At 34.3% G+C, this 22,110-nt stretch overlaps 1 protein-coding gene across 2 annotated transcripts; it reads left to right on the forward strand.

Annotated features, from left to right (window-relative positions):
- Nucleotides 1–49: 49 nt before the first annotated feature.
- Nucleotides 50–19,080, forward strand: LOC128158425 (guanine nucleotide-binding protein G(i) subunit alpha). Of its 2 annotated transcripts, none has more exons than XM_052821243.1 (9): nt 50–364; nt 10,305–10,347; nt 10,669–10,810; nt 13,337–13,494; nt 13,825–13,953; nt 14,346–14,475; nt 15,746–15,899; nt 16,431–16,625; nt 17,163–19,080. In XM_052821243.1, the coding sequence occupies exons 1-8, from the start codon at nt 247–249 to the stop codon at nt 16,619–16,621; spliced, it is 1,065 nt and encodes a 354-aa protein (XP_052677203.1). In that variant the 5' UTR covers nt 50–246; the 3' UTR covers nt 16,622–16,625; nt 17,163–19,080. The 2 variants fall into 2 exon arrangements, with proteins under 2 accessions (XP_052677203.1, XP_052677202.1); XM_052821242.1 differs by lacking the exon at nt 50–364 and adding an exon at nt 5,145–6,121.
- Nucleotides 19,081–22,110: the final 3,030 nt, after the last annotated feature.

Genomic DNA, 22,110 nt, shown 5'->3' on the forward strand with positions numbered 1-22,110 from the left:
CGCATTTTTCTGTGCAAGCACTCCATTCGCGCAGGTGCCCGTAAACATCCGGGTAACCATTTCAAAACGGGCGATGCACCTATGAACATCACACTGATAATACACAAGGAAATAACGTGCTTTTTCGTGTCTGATATCTTATAAATCACATGGTTTGGACTAAGGAAATTTAAACATCGTCAGTAACCAACAAACCATCTTTAATTCAAAGGAAATTTTAACGTGTTTAAGTGAAATTAAGTGGACATGGGGTGCGCCGTTTCAGCCGATGACAAAGCGGCTGTCGAGAGATCGAAACAGATTGACAAGGCTCTGAGGGTAGATGGAGAGAAGGCATCCAGGGAGGTGAAACTTTTACTTTTGGGTAAGTTTTGTTCAATCGGCTCATCTCGTGAATCCCGTGTTAGCAAATTTTTAAATGGTTGTATTCACGTGTTTTGAACTCGCTGGAAATTGAGAACAGTTCAGCTTGACAATGAATATTTACCTACCCGTTTCATTTCAGATATTTTATGTGAATTTTAGTGCATGCAGATATATAGTGCCTATTCTTCTAAAAGATTTGTCTAAATTTAATTTATTTTGAATGTCATTTTAAATGATAAGTTTAAACTGTCTTCAATTTGAATTTTGGTTTGACAATCTTTTCATACAATCCCATTGGCTGTGAAATTTAACACTACATATCATGTGAATATATGGTATTCATATGATAATACTTCTTCTTGTCCGTTGAATTGAATGATATTTATGTAAATGAAGTTTTTTTTTTTTTTATTTTGAATTTGAAAATTGGCAACATGATTGAAAAAATTATTGCTTGACGCCTTGAGTTTAGAACTTCTTCCTTTTAACTTGTTTACCTTAAAGTAATATAATTAGTATTCTGTACAAATGCATATCGCCTGGTCCAAATCTTGATTATAAATGGAGTTTCAACTCGACTTCATTTCATATCCTGCAGGCCAGGAATATCAAGCGATGAATTAGAATAGATATACAGGCGTTCAATGATGGCAGACTGCAACAGCCTGAATACTACACCACAAAACGAGTTCTACAACTCAGACTAGTCAGGGCTTGGGAATTAATTAAAAGTTTAATTGCCACAGTAATCTTATTACAGGGTTTGGTGTTGTTGACATCTCAATATGTTGACAATGGGTTGTGTTATTAAATTCAATGCTATATGGAATTCCAATAAACATTTTAAAGGCTTAATCCTGATTAAACCAAATATTTGCCAAGTGATTCATGATGTAAGCTGTATACAAAGAATAAATAACATATTCATTCTCTCTGTCAGCAGATTAAGAACATCGAACAATGAAAATTTTAACTGAGTAATATCTGAAACTGAAAGGGAATATCAAAGTTAATAGATAGGTTTTTCATAACTCATAGACTAGGTCAGTTTCAAAAATGGGGGAAATTCGGCATCAATGAGGCAAAATAAGAAAACCCACGTATATGAGAAGTAATGTCTAACGTCTGCATTGTTTGTGTTTTACTTTAATAGTCGAGGTACTTTAAATTCTGAATCGGAGTGTCACTTGTTTACATAACTGTATTGTTTTGTGGGTTTACAGATATTTCATGCCAAAACTTCAAAGGAGATTGAACTGTTATGTAATAATCCATTGTTTTGTAATGAATATAACAGGAAATTTCTTACTGTGTGTCAGTTTGAATTATTATATTAATTAAGTATCTATATATGGATGCATGCATATTGCAAAACATTCTAGAAAAAAAAAGAAGAAAAATTTGATAAAATAATAACCAAGAATAATGGTGAAAAAATGAAAGAAGAGAGGGCTTTCCAATACCAAGATTTTAAGTTGAGAGGATGGACAGTATAAAATTATTTTAGTTGGGGTGCTTTATTTGAAATGATCCTATATGCCCCTACCCCCTCCCCAACCAAAAGCCCATTTTTGAATCAAAATTTGTTAATGTGATTCTGTACATAAATAACATGATGAAGTGTTTACATTCAATCAATTGCATAACTTAATAGCTTTTCCAGTGTTAATCCATTTAAATTCATTTTAAGTCGGAGGCAACCCTTGTAGATAAGAAATTAGATAATATACATTTGGTATACACACAGATATCTTATAATACTAGAAATATAGCAACGTGTACAAAGTAAATAGGCACAGAATCTGTTTGTTTTAGTGTGGGACAACTTGCCATCCTTGTGCCCATTAAAAAAACGATAGGAAGGGGTCTGGGTGGGAAATCCTGATAGTGCTACAAAAATATCATTTCTGTAGACATTTCCTCATGATTCACTTATTCCAAGATTAGATTGAGGAAATATGCCATTTTTTGACAAATTGTGTGAAGATCTTTTATTTTTCTTGAATTACAGTGTTTTCAAAGTCAAACTGATCCAAAGCATTAATCAACTTTGAATGCCACAGTGTTGTTGAAAAATTAAATTTGTCACCGATGGTCACTGTTTGACTGAGTCTGACCTATCAACAACATTAATAAAGTTGATTGAGGTTTAGTGCAGCAGAACCTGCTTTGACAAAATACATGCAATGAAACAGTATTTTACAAGACAAGGTTTTATGCAGGTGTGTATTGGCCATATTATAGTAAATTAAAAAAAAGATATGTTAAAATGTCCTGAGAATTGAATTTCATATACCGGTATATAATCTAGCCTAACTAAAATGATACACAAGACCCTTTTATTTTAATTGAATAGCTTTGAGGGTTTATGCACCCCACACATTCTGAGATTGACAAGAACACTAGACGTGTAATTGCACCACATTCTGTCTCTGAGTACTGTCACAATGGATGCACAAGGATCACACTGTAGGCTAATAAGTCGATCTTGCTTGTGCTGCGAATCATACCTTCCTTTCAGACATTGTGAGTGATTAGAGTGCAATGTAATGATGAAAGTCCTGGTATTCCGTTCTACGACTTGGTGTGCAAGACAAGCAGGTTTGCATGACAAGCATATCGTTCATTAAAAAACAGCCTGCAATCAACACTAGGGAAAAATAGAATTACTTTGCAGAACTTATCGCATATGAGCCAAGAAGCCAAGAAAAATAAAAAATAAAATAGGGATGAACTTTGGTTATGAAGTAGGGCAACTAAACTTAGATCAAACCTGTTTTTGAACACATGATCACACTCCCCCCTCCCCCCCCCCCCCCCTCCCCCCCAAATACCGTTACAGTTCAATGCACAGCACAGGATACATTACAATGAGGTTCAAATGTGATAGTACTTATTAAAAATACTGTTTGAATAAACTTGTTCCATATAATATTACACACATTATAACTTAAAATGCAGAATTTGAAAAGAAAGTAAGCTGCCTAGCTATAAATGCATTAAATGTTTAGTATACCTCCTGCAAATAGATAGTTAAGTGCAAGTTAAGACAATAAAAAAAAATAAAGTCACAGATGTTTGATATTCCCACATATTTGAATCATCTTTTATTCGAAAGAGTGGCTGCTTGTTTATGAATTCTTTTCAGGAAAGTAAGGGCATTACATTATGTGACCAATAAGGGCAATAAACAGCTGATCAAATAAACACCTGGTCATGACAAACTGCTGGACTGTCATCAAATTCATCTCCAACCACACACACACATGCATACACGCATACACCAGGCACATAATGTGTAATAAATCTGACCATCAATGCTATAAGGAGCTTGCCTTAGTGTTTGTGGTAGGGGAATCAATATTGCATATATATCATACTCGTGTAAAGTTACATTCCTTTTACATTTAATGTAACAAGTATTCATTTAAATTTACAACATTTCTATTCTATATCAAGTGCTTGGCTGTACGTAGCATATATGTACAGCATATTTTATGTGTCAAGAGATACAATATAGATTCAAAATGTCAATTGCGTACACAAACTAGGAAAGAATTTTGTGTAATATGTGACTTTTAAACTGGTGTATTCAGAGCCTGTTATTGACAGTGTAAGGATGTAAAGGGAAAACATTGAAGTTTGAACACAGTCACTGCAGTCATTATGTACACCCTATACTATATGGAGAGAGAGAGAGAGAGAGAGAGAGAGAGAGAGAGAGAGAGAGAGAGAGAGAGAGAGAGAGAGAGTATCAGAAGGCAAGAAAACTTTCCTTTAAAATCTGAAATTATTAACACTGTATAATTTAGATCCAATATGAAAAATTCAGCAAGAGTTATATTGATAGAAGTAGGATCTAATTCATACTAACAACAAATAAGATAGACCTACAGGCAGGAATTTAAAGATTATGCAGGCATCCGCTATAGAAATTAAGTTTTGATTTAAATGCATGTTTCATGTACATCTTCAGTTCAATGTGCCTATAAACCAATGTTTGCTGATCTAAAGGAACAAAACAACTGCCTGCTTTTGATACTCTGAAATGACTATAAATACTAAAAACCTCTGTGTGACACTGCTGAATGTTAAATATAATTAAAAATGACTGTCGCTCTAAACAAGAGTTCGTAAAGGCTGAATTTCCGTAAGGACTGAATTTTCTACAAAAGGGTTTTCTCTTGTGAAAAAAAATTGTAGACTGGGGAATAGCGACTAATTCCATTACTGTACAAACTCTAGATAGGGAATTGGTTCTGCATGCAATACATTCAATTAATGGGGGTGGAATATTTTCTGTGACTTCAAAGAACACCAGAAAAATAGCTGATAGTTTTGCTGACGCAAACATCAATATTAAACATTATTTTTTAGGAACTCTTAATCTGCCTTCGTAAACTTTAAATCCGTTATTTTTCTGAAAATAAAAAATATAGGTGATATCTTAAGATCTGTTTATGCCTCCCATGTTCAATTCTATTATCCACCTGATCACAGGCAACTGCAGGATTACTGGCTAATAATTATGTACATGAAAAATAAGTATACCTGATACATATGTATATGTATGCAAGAATTGCAACATATGTCTATTATAAACAATGACCCGGGCATTTGATGTTCCCTTGAGACTAGGAACCCACGGCATTGTGCTAGTATGCAATAAAAAGAAAACTGTCATCAAACGTAGGACCGATCTGATTGATTGACAAGTAGGACATTTAATTTACTGGTTCCTATAAGGGGCGATCTTTCTTATCGTTACATATTGTAGGAGAGCTCGATCTTGATTAAATCTGATCATGTCAGTCTTGGGCCATTTATTGGGGATCTCGCCTCAAAAGACCATTCAGACCCAGCTCTTTTTTATTCCTCACCAAAGACGGTATTAAATTTGGCAAATCGCAACACGAAGGGCTCAAGAATAATTTATAATCCAGGATAAAGACCTACTTCAGGAATTTATACATGGACAATTGGACACTTTTTAAAGTTAAAGCAACACCGTGAAGGCATTAATAAGGAAGGATTTTTTTGTCATGTGCCCATTCTTTCATGCTGCTTGAGAAGCCAGGGTGTTTACAAAGTGTTCGTACTCGCATTATTAACTGACGAGGGGCTCTGATCTGAAAAGCGATGTGTCTTGTTCATTGTACCCACTTGTTTTTCAAGTTTTTGGAAGTTTTTTAAAGTTTGCTCGACAGCTGTCTATAGAAGAAGAATAAAGAAGTTGTCATTGGGTGTGGATGCTTGTAACAAGAATGTGAATTGGAAATGGATCTCTAACAAACAGGAATTGGTTCTATGTTTCTGGATTCATGCAGATATTTTGGCCAAGTTTCATCTGTACCCTACAGGAACTTGATGTGTTTCTGTGTCATTCGAAGGGGAAAATAGTTGAGGCACTTTTCTATTGACATATTAAGGAAGTATTTCATTTACCGTTTTTTTTTTTAAATATATATGAATTATATATAGTGTTATTATTGGTGACGAAATTAAGTACATGTGGCAGTGACTGTGCGTAAAATTGTTGTTTCACTTTTGTGTCGTGTTGTAAGGAACTGAAATTTAATTGCAACATTTAGAGCAAATTGGATTTATAAGTTTATAAGGATTGTGACCATGGGTTGCGTATTATCGGAGGAACAGAAACAGGCCATAGAGGCCACGAAAGTCTCCAAACAAATCAACAAAAGTATTCAGGAAGACTATAAACGTTCTCTGAAGGAAGTGAAATTTTTATTGTTGGGTAAGTTCTAGAGATGGAAAAAAAGAAGGTGCTAACATTGCTGGGTCTGATTTGGGACGTTTTAACGGGCATGTGATTAACCCCAAACAAAATTGTCTCCAAATGCTGGTTACGCAAATATTTGTTTAAAGTCCTTTGAATTTTTTTGTTATCAGTTTTACCCTCGAGTCTGCAGTGCCAAAGGGTGTCCAAGATCAATTGATATGTAGAGGAAATGCACTAATAGATTTCCCCCATATATAGAGATGTTGTTGATACCCAGTGCATCAAAGAGCCCATAGTCAAATAAATTATTTCATTGATGTACGAAGAGTTATTTTGAGAAATAAGCTCTTTTGTGTGAGCAGTGTGGCACGTCGTAAGTGGCTTATGATGAGTAGTCTGTGTCACTATGCACACATGTGCTGTTGATGACACATGTGAGACACAAGTAAGCACTTGAAAAAATAAATACACAGCTACTTGTCTAAATTTTAATAACATTTTTGTATTTATTTAAAACCTAGGCTCTATTGTTCCTATATGGAGGATGGTCATTATTTGAGTGGTTCAGTATCCTAATTTATTCATTATGGTTAATCAACCCTCGATCAACAAAAAATGCTGTTTAATGTTTTTTTAAAACGCCATCTAGAAAAAATTAAATTCACACCGGAGTCGAAACAAGTTCATCCTTGTTTAATGCCTTCAAAACTTTGGATTATTAATAAAAAGAAGTTGTAGGCGACATGATAATTGTCATTCCTCTAATTTCTAGATACAAAAACTGGAATTCATCTCTTAATGCCTATATCATTTAATGCACTGGCACGAAATTTATTTATTTATAGAAAAAGATTGGAACAAAAATTTCCTTCATCGAAGTATATGATCCTTAGCAATGACAGACTTCGTGAAGAAAAAACACATATGAGGCATGAATGCATGAGTATATTCTGGGAAATAAACTGATTAGTAGGCTCTAATTGTTGGGATGTGTTTATATTCAGTTCAGTCAGATGAGGTCAAAGTTGAAGGACAAGTTGCTACAAATGTACAAATGTATTTCTATCCTAACTAAGTGGAAAGCAGATGATGCCGTATCTCTTGCTGTAAACCAGAGAAACTGCAGATGATGCCGTATCTCTTGCTGTAAACCAGAAAAAACAACAGATGATGCTGTATCTCTTGCTGTAAACCAGAGAAACAGCAGATGATGCCGTATCTCTTGCTGTAAACCAGAGAAACGGCAGATGGGGGAAACCAGGAGACAAATGTTGCATAGATGTAACAGTATTTTGATGAGTTTGTGAATGCCATGGCCGTCACCTCAAAGGAACAGTTTCTCTCAAGAGCTTGGTTATCAGTGAATACTAACAAACAGCTCTTATTGAAACATTTGGGTCCAGTATTGGAATGTAATATTTGACACACGTTGTCCTTTTTTACAAGTATATCACTCGTTGATCACCTGGCTCAAGAAGTTAGCCGGATTATATTATAAAGGTTTGTTAGTCTCAACACGGCCATTGTTCCAGATTAGAAGGATATTGTTAAAACCTGAATAACTTTAAAAGCTAGGAGAACAAAGGGGATTAGGAGGATTTTTCTGAAAGTGCCTTGTGTTAGCCTTCAGAACTATTTTGAAAGGGGGGGGGGCTACAATACCTGGTGTGGTTTTTTTTTTTGGTTTTTTTTTTGGGGGGGGGGGGGGGTCACACGCTGTTTTAGCTTTCAAACAAAAGGTTGGAGACATCAAGCTGAGATGGGATATCTTGGATTTCATAAAGTTTTTTTTAAATGGTTTTGTTGTGGGAAAGATGGTCATGTACATGTATAATGGAAATCCTAGAGAATTGTTAAAAGCAATGGGCTATGTAGAATATTTCTTTTGAATAAGAAAGAACTAATACTCGCTGACTCACAATGTTATGATTTATAAAACAAATTTTTTATAAGAAATTTTTTAAAAAAAAATGAATCAAACCTTACAACTTTTAAGCTTTAGAAAATTTAATGGTAACTTTTTCCTACATAGCTCAGGTATTGGTTAATCAAATACCAGTGCACATGTAATTATCAAATGGATAAATATAATAAGTGAGGACTATTAAACTTATATAACCCTAAATTAGTACATGTATATGAAAAAAACCCCCCAAAAAAACCATTACATTAAACCTTGTTATATTTTACTGTAAGAAAAATTGAATAGATTCACCATGTCCACTACTGAGTCAAACACTACATGATTTCAAAACTTCAGGTATAAGGTTATCTGAGATTTAACAGTTCTTGTTGTTGACGAGATGAAATGTTTTGCAACAAGGTGTTTATCTTTTGATGTTTAATAAACTATCTCCAAGACAAACAATATCGAGCAATAGTTATTCCATGTGTTTAGGGGTATAATTCCAAAGTTGGCTTATTTTTTTCTCTGAATGGAATCTGAGTACCATTATCAATGCCGAGGTTTGATTAATCCGGCACAATTATTTTGAAGTTTTTTTCTAACTAAATTACTAAATGTACTTGATTAGCAGGTACATGTAATGGAAAAAAACCTGTTATATTTTTTAGGGTGTGACTATTCACGAACAACAATGCCCGAGCTACAAGTTTGGTATTTCCTATTACATACCTAAGTACTTTACAACATGTAGGGCCAGTTTTTTGCCCAAAAGCCGATTTGAAATCAGCTAGCTATTAAGTCCTATAAGTAGCATGCTCGAGTGATCATTGTAAATACAACCCTGCTGTACCGCGAGTCCCTGAAGCCTTATAACGGGAACATCTACTTATGTCTACGTGATTAAGCTGGGGGACGACCAGACCTCTTCATTAAAAACTTTCTAATTGGTCAACAAGTTGTTTTCTCATGCAATTACACATTCATTATTTAAGTCTCCTGATGTTGAAATTTTTTTTTTTACTGATGTGGACCATATTAACGAAGGTTTAGTAAAAAGGAAAAAAAATGAGGGAGAGTAAAGATTTCAGAAGAAGAAAAAATTGAAATTGGGAGTTAGTACATGTTTACTGGGTTTTCATGATTTTCAGGCATCAATTCTAGAAAATGCTGGTTCCGCAGTGGTACGTGCTATATTACTGTGATGTACTGATATTGCCCCCATATGCATGTTGTAATGAAGGCCAATTGACCTAAATTTAGTCCTTACTCAGTCAGTTTATCTGAACTGCAGATGATCTCTATGCTTTCACTGAGTATGAGGGTGTACATGTACGTAACTGTTACATCAAAATGTGAAATCATTACAACTCACCATTGCAGAGATGTAGAGGTCATCAGAGTTCAGGATATGTTTGTTGACCACTGCAAGGTGAAAAATGCCCCAGGTGTCATGAAATATACAGTATATTACTGGATTTTTCTGTGGGGTGCTGTTTTATATGAAATTTTGCAGTTTCTTTTTTTTTTGTCATTTTCAACTGCAGAAATTGTCTTATTTATAATTTTGGTTTCATATTTTAAAATGTCACCAGAAAAAAAAATTGAATTGCAAAAAAGAAATTGACCTATTTGCAATGATGGAATCAAAGCACAAAAAATTTGCACCACAAGAAAAAGGTTTTCGACAAATGAGATTAAATTTTAAATGGCGTTCAGTGAAAAAAAAAATGCAATATTTAGTTGCAAAAGTCTATTTTAAAACACTTTTTGCTATATCAATGTCATGCTTTATCACTGGAATAAGTTTAAATCAAGTCTGTGATGAAAACTATTTTTTCTGATAGAGAGGCAAATTTTAAACCATAAATAGCTGAGTTATTAGATTTTCATCAAATATAGTACATGTATTTGGGTAACTAGATAGTATGGGGTAGAACCAACATCCCACAATTTAATTCCGAGCAAGTCTATTTCATTTACTGTTGGTAACTTGAAGTAAGTGCAGTATTGGTTGAATCCAGGTTATGAAATGGATGAATATAATTGTTTCCCTGGAGAAAGCATTTGAGTGGAATGTGTGATTTAGTTGTAAGTTAAAAAGTTACCACTCTTCAACATTTGCGAACAATTTGTCTTGATGTGGTCTTCCTCAACCACAGACGCAATGAGATCCTTGATGTAATGAATCCCAGAGGAAATGATCATAACCGCTGCATTGTATTTTATAGAAATGAATCGTTAATGTTTGAGTTTGTTGATTAAATGCGTTATTGTTTGTATTTTTATTTCCAGGGGCTGGGGAGTCGGGGAAAAGTACAATTGTCAAACAGATGAAGTAAGTGCTCACAATATCATTACATCATTTCTACATGTTCTATGGCTTTGAAGCGATCACACATTTTCAATTTGTTACACTGTGCTCAAACAAATGAAGTGCTTCCTTGATTTCATGAAAATCCTTGGTCTTTTCTTTTACAAGCATGTCAAATTCAATAGATGAAATTGGAGCTTCATAAAGAATCTTTAATACTTGTAATAAAAGTATGCATCCAGGAAAAGAATGCCTAAAAGCATGTCATAATTACTTTGATGGTGATTTAAAAAAATCTTTTGTTTTCATTGCTAATTGAAGTATATTTGAAATGCTTTTTTGTAGAATTATACATGAAAAGGGCTATTCACAAGAAGAATGTTTACAGTACAAGCCAGTGGTTTACAGCAATACGATCCAGTCAATGATCGCCATCATCCGAGCCATGGGACAGCTCAAACTCGAGTTCGGATACCCAGAGAGGGCTGTACGTAACAAATTTACAATTATACCGTCCTACCTATCGGTATTCTACGTTGAGTTTTATCTAGTACAGTTTAGTACATGTATTGAGAAAACAATGGACGAAAATCGAATCCAACTCGTCGTAATTGGCTTTCTTCCTTATGGAGTAATTTTGATGGGACTGTTTTATATTTTTGTTCAAATATTTGATGAATTTTTACTGGCAATTTTTTTATACACAACCTCTCTGTTCTTTAGCTATTTCTTCCTTTATCTCTTTTCATAAAACACTTAAATCTCAATGTCAGATTATAATTGGGTGATGATTATAATGGAGAGACATAAGTTTTAATTTTCCGACTTATTGATAGGCTACATGTTATTTGTTTGTGCATACACGGCTGTAACAATGCGTAGCCTTGATAGACCCAGGGTTCACAAGGATTTGTTCAAAATGGAGGCAGGAAAACTATTTCCTTCCCAGGGCAAACAGTAGACCACAAGCTTCCTGCGAAGTTTGTGGAGAATTTTCCCATGTTAGTAATACTCAACAAAGTTCACTTCAAATGCATGCTATCTATTAATGGTAATAACTAGGAAATAGTAAGGAATTTATTTTATTGGTATGAATTATACTCACCCAACCCAAATCAACCAATACTCCCTACCACCCCCACCCATACCCCCCCCCCCCCCCACCCCACACCCTCTCTGAATCCCCATTTGTCAATAAAGAAATGAACCATAATGTAAATTGAACTTGGTAGACGTCAGAAATGTATTTTATGTGGAGATCTATTTTAGAAGTCTTTTGGGGTCGATGGCAAATGTGTTGCTTTCTCAGCCTAGAACTAATCTAGAGGACCAAAATATCCACTGTTACTGATTCCGTGCTGTAACAGTATGACAGCTGATGGGCTCAGTCTCGGGGAGATCTCTCTGCGTCCAGGCTAGATACCCTATTTAGACACTGAGCACTGGGAGAGAAAAAATTGATTTGTAATCCCACTGTGTGCATAGAACTGTTTTCTAATGAATATTGATCCCAGCACAGGTGACAATTAGATTAGGGAGAAGGCAACACATTCTGATGTGTAGGGACAATGCATTGGCAGTTATTGACAAGGCAGGCCTCTATAGCCGCCTCCAATAGCAACACTAGGTCATTACACTGATGGTTGTGGAATCTTAATGCATTTATACCTTTGGCAGGACAGAGCTTCGGCCCATTAAATTGGATCTCAATGATGGGCCAATTGTCATAAAAATCTTTCTTGATTGAATCAGAGTATATACATGTAATGGTTTATGACTGTGTCGTCTGGATTTATGCTAGAACCCTAAAATGCTGTTAGGTAGAGGAGTGAAAAGCAAAACCTTAAAATGCTGTTAGGTAGATAGGTAAAAAAGCAATCTTCTGTTAGTCTGCAATCAGAGTTAGGCAATTTTGCTGGAATTCCCCATTATCTTTCAGTTCTTCGCCTCCCTTCCAAATCCCCTTTATCAGCTGTTTATTGCATTGCAAGATAGGAGAGCAAAGAAACAATGCGTATAGAGAGATAGGGATTGAGAAGTCTTCCTTGCAAGACAAGTATTTGTATTACCCTAATTCAAGTTGACAGAGGTTAAACTTCCTGTTGACATTTCTGTGTACATTGACTGTCCAATAAATATCATATTACCTGTAGGCAATTGCCTCCTCCTCTGGCCTCCAGCTGTTTAGGATCATAGTGTGTATTATCAATGTAATAAATAAGCTTTAAATCTTGTGTATTGGGTTTGATCTCTCGCTGAATGATCTAGATACAGTTCTATATCACACATACCTGATTATTTGGGCTAGTGTAAAAGTTTGGTTATTTGAGAGAAGAAAGAGTACACTAAAGTAAACTATACCCGAATATTTTTAACACATGCCAAAATTTTTCTTTACAAAGGTTTAAGGTAAATCAAGCTAAATAAGGCCTATTATGGTTGACGCATCAATTTGATGCACCAAAATCAGCACCCCTCAAAACTAAAAAAAAAATAGCTTGGTGTACTGTGTATTGATTAGTTCATTGTCATTAATATACCCTATAATTATCGTACATTTCTTTTTTAATGACTTTCATGTATCTAATGGTCATGGCCATGATTTACATTGTTGACAATGAGTCCTAATATCTTATAAGTACTAATTAGCTGTTTCCAAATTTCATATCATATTGTATCTATATGCTTTGAAGATCTTTAATGAAAATCTCCTTTAAGAATTAAACTAGGCAAAAATATGTATCAAAAATATAAATTATAATGATATAATAATAATAATAATAATAAAGCAGAATGTTATCTAATGTTCACAACAAAAGCATATTAAAAAATGATTATGTTACGCCTTGACCTAGTGATGCCTAATTAGTGGAGTTCTTGTTATATTTATGGGGAAACATTTTCACCATTTTCGGAGAAATCTCATTTAATGTTAACAACAAAGGCGTGTGAAAAGTGTAAGTTACATATTGACCTAGCAGCGCCTCATTAGTGGTATTTTCGTTACTTTCAGGACGATGCTAGGAAGCTGTTCTCGGTGACTGGCAATGCAGAGGAAGGCGACCTGTCACCGGAACTGGCGGCCATCATGAAGCGGCTGTGGAAGGACTCGGGCGTTCAGGGTTGTTTCAGTCGATCGCGGGAGTACCAGCTCAACGACTCGGCAGAATAGTGAGTTCCCTGTCTGCCATATTGGATTACCACCAGAATGTCCTTACGGTTCACAAAATATAGCACGTTAGAAAACACTTGCAGAGAAAAGAAATAACAAATATTTAAGAAATTAAAATATATTTACCTTAATGTACTATATTAGATTCTTATGTGATCCTCTATTGTGAGTTTCATGGCACTTGTTTTATAAGGGGGTATATTCTTGAAGAAGGAATCTCTTGTACAGGTAGATGTGAAGAACAAACTGATAAACTAAAAATGACATATTTAAATGTAAATGAAATAGAAAGACCCAAAATATAACATTGGATGTGGGTTTTTTTCCAGCTACTTAAATTCCTTGGACAGGATATCCCAGCCCTCATATGTCCCGACTGAACAAGACGTCCTCAGAACGAGGGTCAAAACCACAGGAATCGTGGAGACCCACTTCACATTCAAAGACCTGCACTTCAAGTAAGCTTGCATCTTGCTTTACATATTTAATACCTTCATTGCTCTTCTTTTTTTTCTAGTAATTTACCGTTTAGTCATCTCTTTAATGTTCATATAAGACTATAGTTCCTCTATTAAATGTTCAGATAAGAATTGATAAAATTGATTAGAAATGAAATTTTTGTTCTCAAGTAAATGAAGATATTTTAAAATAGGTAACTGTTCTGAGAATTCCGTAATGTGTTTGGATAATGTAAGAGGGAAAAGTAATTATTAAGGAAGCTGTTTTTGTCTGTCGGTGACATGCTGGTTTTGAAGTCTGGGATGTGGTTGATGGATAGGACACGGACTGTTTACTGTGTGTTTTTATTTTAAACACTTTATGCCGCTTGACTTACTCATCTTGTTTACAGAATGTTTGATGTTGGAGGTCAGAGGTCAGAGAGAAAGAAATGGATTCATTGTTTCGAGGGCGTGACTGCCATCATTTTCATCGTGGCTATGAGTGAATACGACTTAACACTGGTGGAGGACCAGGAAATGGTGAGACTAATCGCGGGCCAATGCAGGAAGGAAGCACATGTTTTCACACATCCTCCCCAAAAAATTACTTTAAAAACTTGAATGAACCACCCCCCTTTTTCAAATATAATAACTTTTTAAAAGTTTTTTCATGGGAGGCAGATACTGGTGTTTATTTAACAAAAAGTATTACATTACAGAGAAGTCATTGTTTCTTTATCAAGTCTATTTAGGAAGGGGTTAGGAAGAGAGAAAGCTTTTTTTTTTTTTTAGAAAAACAAAAACAAGCAGTTTTGTTAACAGTCATTGACAAAGCAGGAAGGAAAAAATATATGAAATATACTTTGAGGTTGATAAATACCGGTAAATCAATTTAAATCGCAATTCACTGTCATGATGTAAGATTATTATGAGGAGTAAGGGAAGTTTTTGTCTACTCTTACCGATAGGAGTGACTTGTTTATCCATAGGTAGTTCGATGCCAAAGTAAACCTACATATCTGTTTGTGTCAACATGACCGATATTTTACACAAGAAAAACCATAAGTTTTTATCACACAATATGTGCATTTAAAGATTGTAATACACATAAGGTTGTTTGTTTATCCTGCGTCTTTTTTTTCCTAATGTAAACAAGAAATATTTACAGTACAGATTCTTGAAAGTTCCAAATGTTCTATATCTTTAAATTTGTTATCATGACATAACTAACCGGATTATTGTAATATAATTACAAACACAGGAACATATTTCCCATAATTAAAGTATCATTATTTTTTAATCGAATGTATCCAAAAATAAAAATCCAAAATGTGGCTCAATGTATTGATTAAAGTATAATTATTTTTTAAGGGGATGGATCCAAAAATAAAAATCCAAAATGTGGCTCAATGTATTGATATCATTAATATGTCAACATGTGAAGTAGTGCATGTATTTCTTTTGTTGTCTTATCATAAATCCGTTTTTTTTTGCGTGTCGCAAAATTTGCAAAAATGGGCGAAATATGTAGCATTTTTAATTTGCGTCAGTCAATTTTTGCAATTTTAAAAGTATCTTAAGGAAAATAGAACAAGATATAATTCCTGTGTATTCAATATTATGTGATTTGACAGCTATCGTGAAAAAAGCGAAAATTAGATCATCACGAAAAATTACCAAATCTACGGTATTTAATAAACATGAGATTGTATAAAATGAGGAATCGGATCTATACTTTGTCTTGTATACATAGAACATGCAGCCTGTTTACAGAAATTTTGCAGTTAAATTGTACGTTGTGTATTTGTAGAATCGAATGATGGAGAGCATGAAGCTGTTCGACTCAATCTGTAACAACAAGTGGTTCACCGACACCTCCATCATCCTCTTCCTGAACAAGAAGGACCTGTTCGAGGACAAGATCAAGAAGTCACCCCTCACAATCTGTTTCCCAGAATACCAAGGTCTGAACTTCAGTCTGTGGTCTCTTGTCTACATCTTGTTATTAATTCTGATCGAAAGAAAAATCTCACTGAAGAGCACGCATCGGGATCGTGAAGCATTTCAGATTTAAGTCCAGATTTCAATCATTCATAAAACGAATATTTATCATAAAGTTACACTTGAAATTTGTAACTATCAATGTACTATAGAGACACATTTTTATAGCATTTATAGTTTTTCTATGTTTTCAATTACAACACAATAAGACAGTGTACAAATTTTGACATAAGTCTAAGACTGCTTCATGATCCTGCAGCCAGAAATTTGAAATTTTAATAGCATTTCATTTTTTTTGTCATAGCTCTCTGAAGAAAGAGGCACAAAATATGTTTGTGTAGTAATACTAGCATATGTACATGTAAAGTGTATTTTGTTGATTTTTTACCTGTTGTGCATAACAGATATTTAGAAAACATCTACAGTTAACTCCCTTTCTGATTTCCGTAAAGCATCAATATTTGATCTTTTCTTTTTGCTTTTACCCCTGACAGGTGACAATAACTTTGAACAAGCAGCGGCCTACATTCAGCTGCAATTTGAAAATCTGAACAAGCGGAAAGACACAAAGGAAATCTACACGCATTTTACGTGCGCGACAGATACCAACAACGTACAGTTTGTGTTTGATGCCGTCACAGATGTCATTATCAAGAACAATCTCAAGGACTGTGGTCTGTTTTAATCAGGTAAAGACCAAGGTAGTGTCCCTGAGCAAGAGAAATATGTGATGTACATGTAACATGTTTCTGCCCAATGCAGGCAGTGTAAGCATTGTGATATCTCTATGCTCTCTGTATTCATAATTGCTGGTCTGTAAGCATTGTGTAAATAAAGTAAAATAGAGAGGGAGGATTGATAACTCATGGCTTAATTGTACAAATTGTGTATTTAAACTTGATGAACTTAATATGAGCTGCCATGTGAATCTGTGATTGTGTTGGAATTTTCATGTTAAGGTATTCTCAATAATGGCATCAGTGTTTTAAAAAAGGGGGAGGTTTATATGTTTATATGCTGTGGAAGGTAATTTGTTCATTGACTAGCAGACTAGCATTCACTCAGTAACACATTGACTAGCAGACTAGCATTCACTCAGTAACACAGTTACAAATGAATTTGTTTCCTGCACTATTATTGTTTATACAACTACCTAAATAATTGATTTAAATGACAGAAGATTTTTTTTTCCATATGATATGCCATGTGTATTATTTCTATTACAGATTGACCCATTGACCTGTGTTCAAGGGAAGTAACCAAGGACATGGAAAAAAAGCCAGTTGGTTTGGAGACTTGATCAATGCTGAAATCCTCTGTTGCATAATTCTGACAATCTTCTTGATCTGTGTCTCTGGCTAATTAGTTTTTTTTTTTTTGGTGACCCATTGTGACAAAATTCATAGGGACCAGTTTAGAAGGAAAATACAGACAGGATTCGCCTTTTATCAAATCAGTTTGTCTATTTTCCTGCTTTCTGTCAAAAGAAATTGTGTTCTTAAAATCAATGACTTGTCAGTAAAGACATCGATTTGTATTTATTAGCAATGACAGGTGTTAAATATAAGATGTAATTTTCTTTATAATGTATACTCATAATTTATCTTTGTTTTAACAGAGAAAGAGAAAAAAAAAGCTCTGTATTCAAAGGTTTAAATGAATATTTAAAAAAAAATTAACATGATGTTTTGATATTTCCACAAAGTATAAGAAAGAGATAGCAAATACCAGTACACCTTATATGAATTGCGATTGTTAGCTAAAATTGGGCATAAATATGTATATTTTTGAAATGGCTCTTAATGTTTCTGTGTTTTTGGTTCCAATACAGGAAAAATAAAAATAAACAAATGTCAACATAAACAGTCCAGGTTTATATGTAATCTGTGAATGCAATGTAATGTTTTTCCTCCAGTTTGGTGCTTCATGAAAGGAGGTAGAAAATGCTATAATTATAAATCATGTCCCCATTGAATGGCTGTCATTTCTGAACTTCATCATTTTTGCTTTCCTGGAGAAAATCCTATAGATACCAATAATGATTATCATGTATTGATCAACTGTTACCTTTTTGATATGGGAAGGGCATTTTCATTGTGTTATTATTTTTTTCTTTTGTAAAAATGTTGTATGCACAACATAATTACAGTTTGGGGAGGAGTTCTTTCCCCTTTCTTTGTGTTTGTTCATTCACTAGCACCGATGCTTTCATGTTGAACAAATGTTTGATTTTGGTGATTGCATACAGAATCTTTTTACACAGCACCCCACCGTATCGAGTTAGAGAAGCTCTGCCATGTTTCACATACCACCCGAATTTTTTTTATTTTTAAAGCATCGCTCAGGTTTTTCTGACTTTTTTACTAAGTAACATGTAATTGGTTTGATGTACAGTATTTTGGATCGAGATTTTTTTGTCTTCTTGATATTATTTTGAATTTCGGTTAAAAGATATTTACTGTATTGCTGCTTGGATCGAAATACATCATATTTTGCCAAAAAAAACTTTGATTATTATAATTTTGATGCCATTTTAGGGAGGCATTTGATCAAATGCTGGAGAGATTTGTCAAGATATTTTTAATTTTTTTTCAACAGTAAGACTCCCTTGGTGCCCAATATGCTGAAATCATTGTTCTTTTGAAAAATGATTGAACCCACTGGTTTACTGTTGATTTCATGTGGCAAACAGACAAACAAACTGGAATATTTATTTTTTTACCGATAGTGGTATGCTAGTATCACAATGATGTATATTTTTGTTCATAAAGTAAGCCAAGGATGTATATAAAGTCTCGTTCTCATTCTGCTAGCTAGCACTTGACAATACTTTTCTGTGGTTTCATCAGTGTGTTAATAAGATATGTAGTCTTGCAGTGTTGCAATAACTGAATATTGAAACCATGTGCATTATTTCATAGTGCAATAGTTTGTAGAGTCAGTTTAATCTGGGGGGAGGGGTCAAGGGGGTCTAAAATGTTGGAATGTATCAGTGGCAATGATTGTTTGTGTGAATGAAAACATTTATTTTGTGAACTCCAGTGGAGCCCTTCTGTTCTGTATAGTAAATATGATCAATATCAAATTGTATCTTTGTCAACAGAATGTGTTTCTTTATTTGTAGAATAAAAACTCTAAAATTTGGCTTCATATGGTTACGGTTTTATTTTCTAATTAAGTTTGGAAAGTTACGAAAGCTGTTGAGGTATTAAATGCTATTAATTATAAAGTGATGTAACCTATTCCAATACAATTCAATTCAATTCTTTATTCGCTCAAGACCAGTTCACTGGTATTTGAGGTTCAAAATCAGTATATACAAATGTACACGAATACAGTCAAGGATCACATGTACAGTAGAAGTAATAATGACCAAAAAAAAGTTAAAATCACAATACAATTAGGTTGTTAAGGTTGGTTTCTGGAAGAACAGACTTTGAAAATTTTCTTAATAAATATTGACAAGTTTTTTAGTTTTTCTACATTAAAAGTATTCATGAGCTCGTTAAATTTTATAATATTTGGGTTTTCATAATATCTCTTGGGTAAAAACATTTTTCTGTCGTTTACAAAATATGTACATTCTAAAATATAATGAAATTCATCCCCAATACTATTAGAATCACACATTGTACATTTTCTTAAATGTTTTTCAATATTATGCCATCTACCTGTTTCAATGGGGAATCGATGATTACATGTTCGTAATTTTGTAGACGTGATCCGTAGATCTGTAGGTGAAATCAACAAGTACTTTTCTAAATTGAGATTTGTTTTAAAAATTCTATAATTAATACATTTTGGTGAGTTATCTACAATACTTCTCCGATCTTATACAAATTGATTTTGTAATATTTCTTTAACTATTGACTAAAGCCAGTTATAGCTACATGTTGTTTGATTTTCCCATATATATGACAACCCGCACGAGTTGAGTATATCATATATACATTGTATCCATGGATGTATAAAAGATCCATTTTTGTAACATCTATAAAAATAACAATAGATTACATTAGTGAGTTTACAATCGTGGGCTGTCAAAACTTTTGCCCAGTACATTATCATTTTAATTTTAACAAAGAGTGACAATGGATACCTTCCAGTTTCTCCATACACCATACAATTTGGAGTACTAGATTTAAGATTAAGAATAAATTTCAAAAATTTTAAATGTACCTTTTCAATAATATCTAAATTTTCGTAACCCCACACTTCGCACGAGTAAAGTAAAATTGGGTTAATGACCTTGTCAAATAAGTCTAACTGACAATTAATATTGGTAGGCTAAAATAACGTATTTTACGTAAAACACCACACAATGCCTTTGACGCTTGTTCTACTAAATGTTTTTTAGCATTATTAAATTTTCCACTTCTTGATAAAACAATACCCAAATAGCAAAGTGATTTTACGTTTTCAATAGTTACTCCTTTACTAATATAAATATGGTTAATACAGACAGGCAGCATGAAAAAATGAAATGGTGTTTGGAATGACAGACAAGAAATTAAGCAAGTTGAAGAATTTTCCATATAGACTATATGCAATGTCTAGTTTCATGCGCGTTGTGCGGATCCAGGAAATTTGTCGGGGGGGGGGGGGGGGGGGGGGTGCGAGGGATATTTTCAGTAAATGTACTATTTAAATTTAATTTAAGAAATTTGAATTTTCCAGGGGCAGCCCGGACCCTGACACCCCCTCACCCCCAGATCCGCGCACAAGTTTGTACATTGACGAATGTCTTGGATCTGAATATACATATCAACTTCACCTTCGGTTTATTGCCTCATATAAGGAAATTGTAAATCATTATTTATATTTGTTATATGTAAATATTTTGAAATTTGAAATTCAACAAGCTTTACATGTATGATCAAAGAACGCCAAGTTACCCCGTAGAAAAAGGATCTACCTCATTAAAAGAACAATTTTCATATCGAATAAAATTTATTAAATCAGTTATCTTTATGTTTGAAAACGAATGGTTTCTTCTCTCAGTGGAAAGGTCAAGATCATAAACCGGGTGAGAGTCCGGGCGGTCCATGTACATGTATACTGATGATTGCAAATAATGCATGTGCCTTCCAGAAAACTTGTTCCAGGGGTCCGAGGAATATTTTTTTTTCCGGGGGGGGGGGGGGGTGGGGGGTTGGTTGGTTTGTTCGAGGCCTTTTTTTTCGGGGGTTTACTATGTGAATTTTGATAAGTTTGAATTTTCCAAGTGGGAGGGGATAAGGATCCGATACCTTTTTTCGGAATTTTACTCCCCGACCCCCGTCTATAGCCGTTGTTTCCGAAGGTCACGTGTATAGAATACACATGACCAACCTAAGATGACTGAATCCTACTGTTATCGCGTAATTAAATATAGTGCCCGATCTTTACAACCAGAGGCAAGTGTGTCAGAGTGATAGATATAGCTTCGAATTTGTAATTATTTCTTTTTCAATGGCACTTGGTCGACCGAAGATACACTTTATTTACCTCTCCCCAGAGATATTTTTTCAAGGTCATGCACCAGGGAATTTACATGTCAAGTACATGTAAGAAAAAAAACCGCTGGATTAAAAGCAAATTCATTTAAAAGAAATTACATGAACATGTACGGAATATAATGATTAAAACGAAGCGAAAATGCCAATCATGCACGTTTAATAATTTTTTGTTTAAAGTAACCGGCAAAAATTAAATCCATAATGATAAAACGATTTTACCGGACATATGGCAATGATTTATTAAAAATTGGTGTAAGGAAATGGGTGTAATGTCGATATTAAAATTAAAGGGCATACATCTTCACAATATATGTTTTTTTTAACAATCAATTTAACGAAATTTTAATTGCCACGTATCACGTTCGATAACTCGAAATAGTAAGAGTTAAGTTCCCTTTTGGTCATATGATAAATCACGTGAATATCACACAATAGGAACAAAATGGCGGATAACATGATGGCTGGACTTCCTCTTGCTATTTTTCTCTTATCCCTTTTTCTACCGGGAGCCGAGGCTTTTGATGCCGGGGACGCCATAGCGCTTGTTCTTGGACTTATTATTGGAATTCTGGGAATATGTGCGTGTCTCGGTTACTACGCAAGGAAGCGAGCGATGTAGCGATTGGCCACCCTGTATGCATAACTTCATTTGGGACATCTTACTTTTAATCATATC

This window comes from Crassostrea angulata, chromosome 8, assembly GCF_025612915.1.
Source record: "Crassostrea angulata isolate pt1a10 chromosome 8, ASM2561291v2, whole genome shotgun sequence".
NCBI classification, from domain to species: Eukaryota; Metazoa; Mollusca; class Bivalvia; order Ostreida; family Ostreidae; genus Magallana; species Magallana angulata.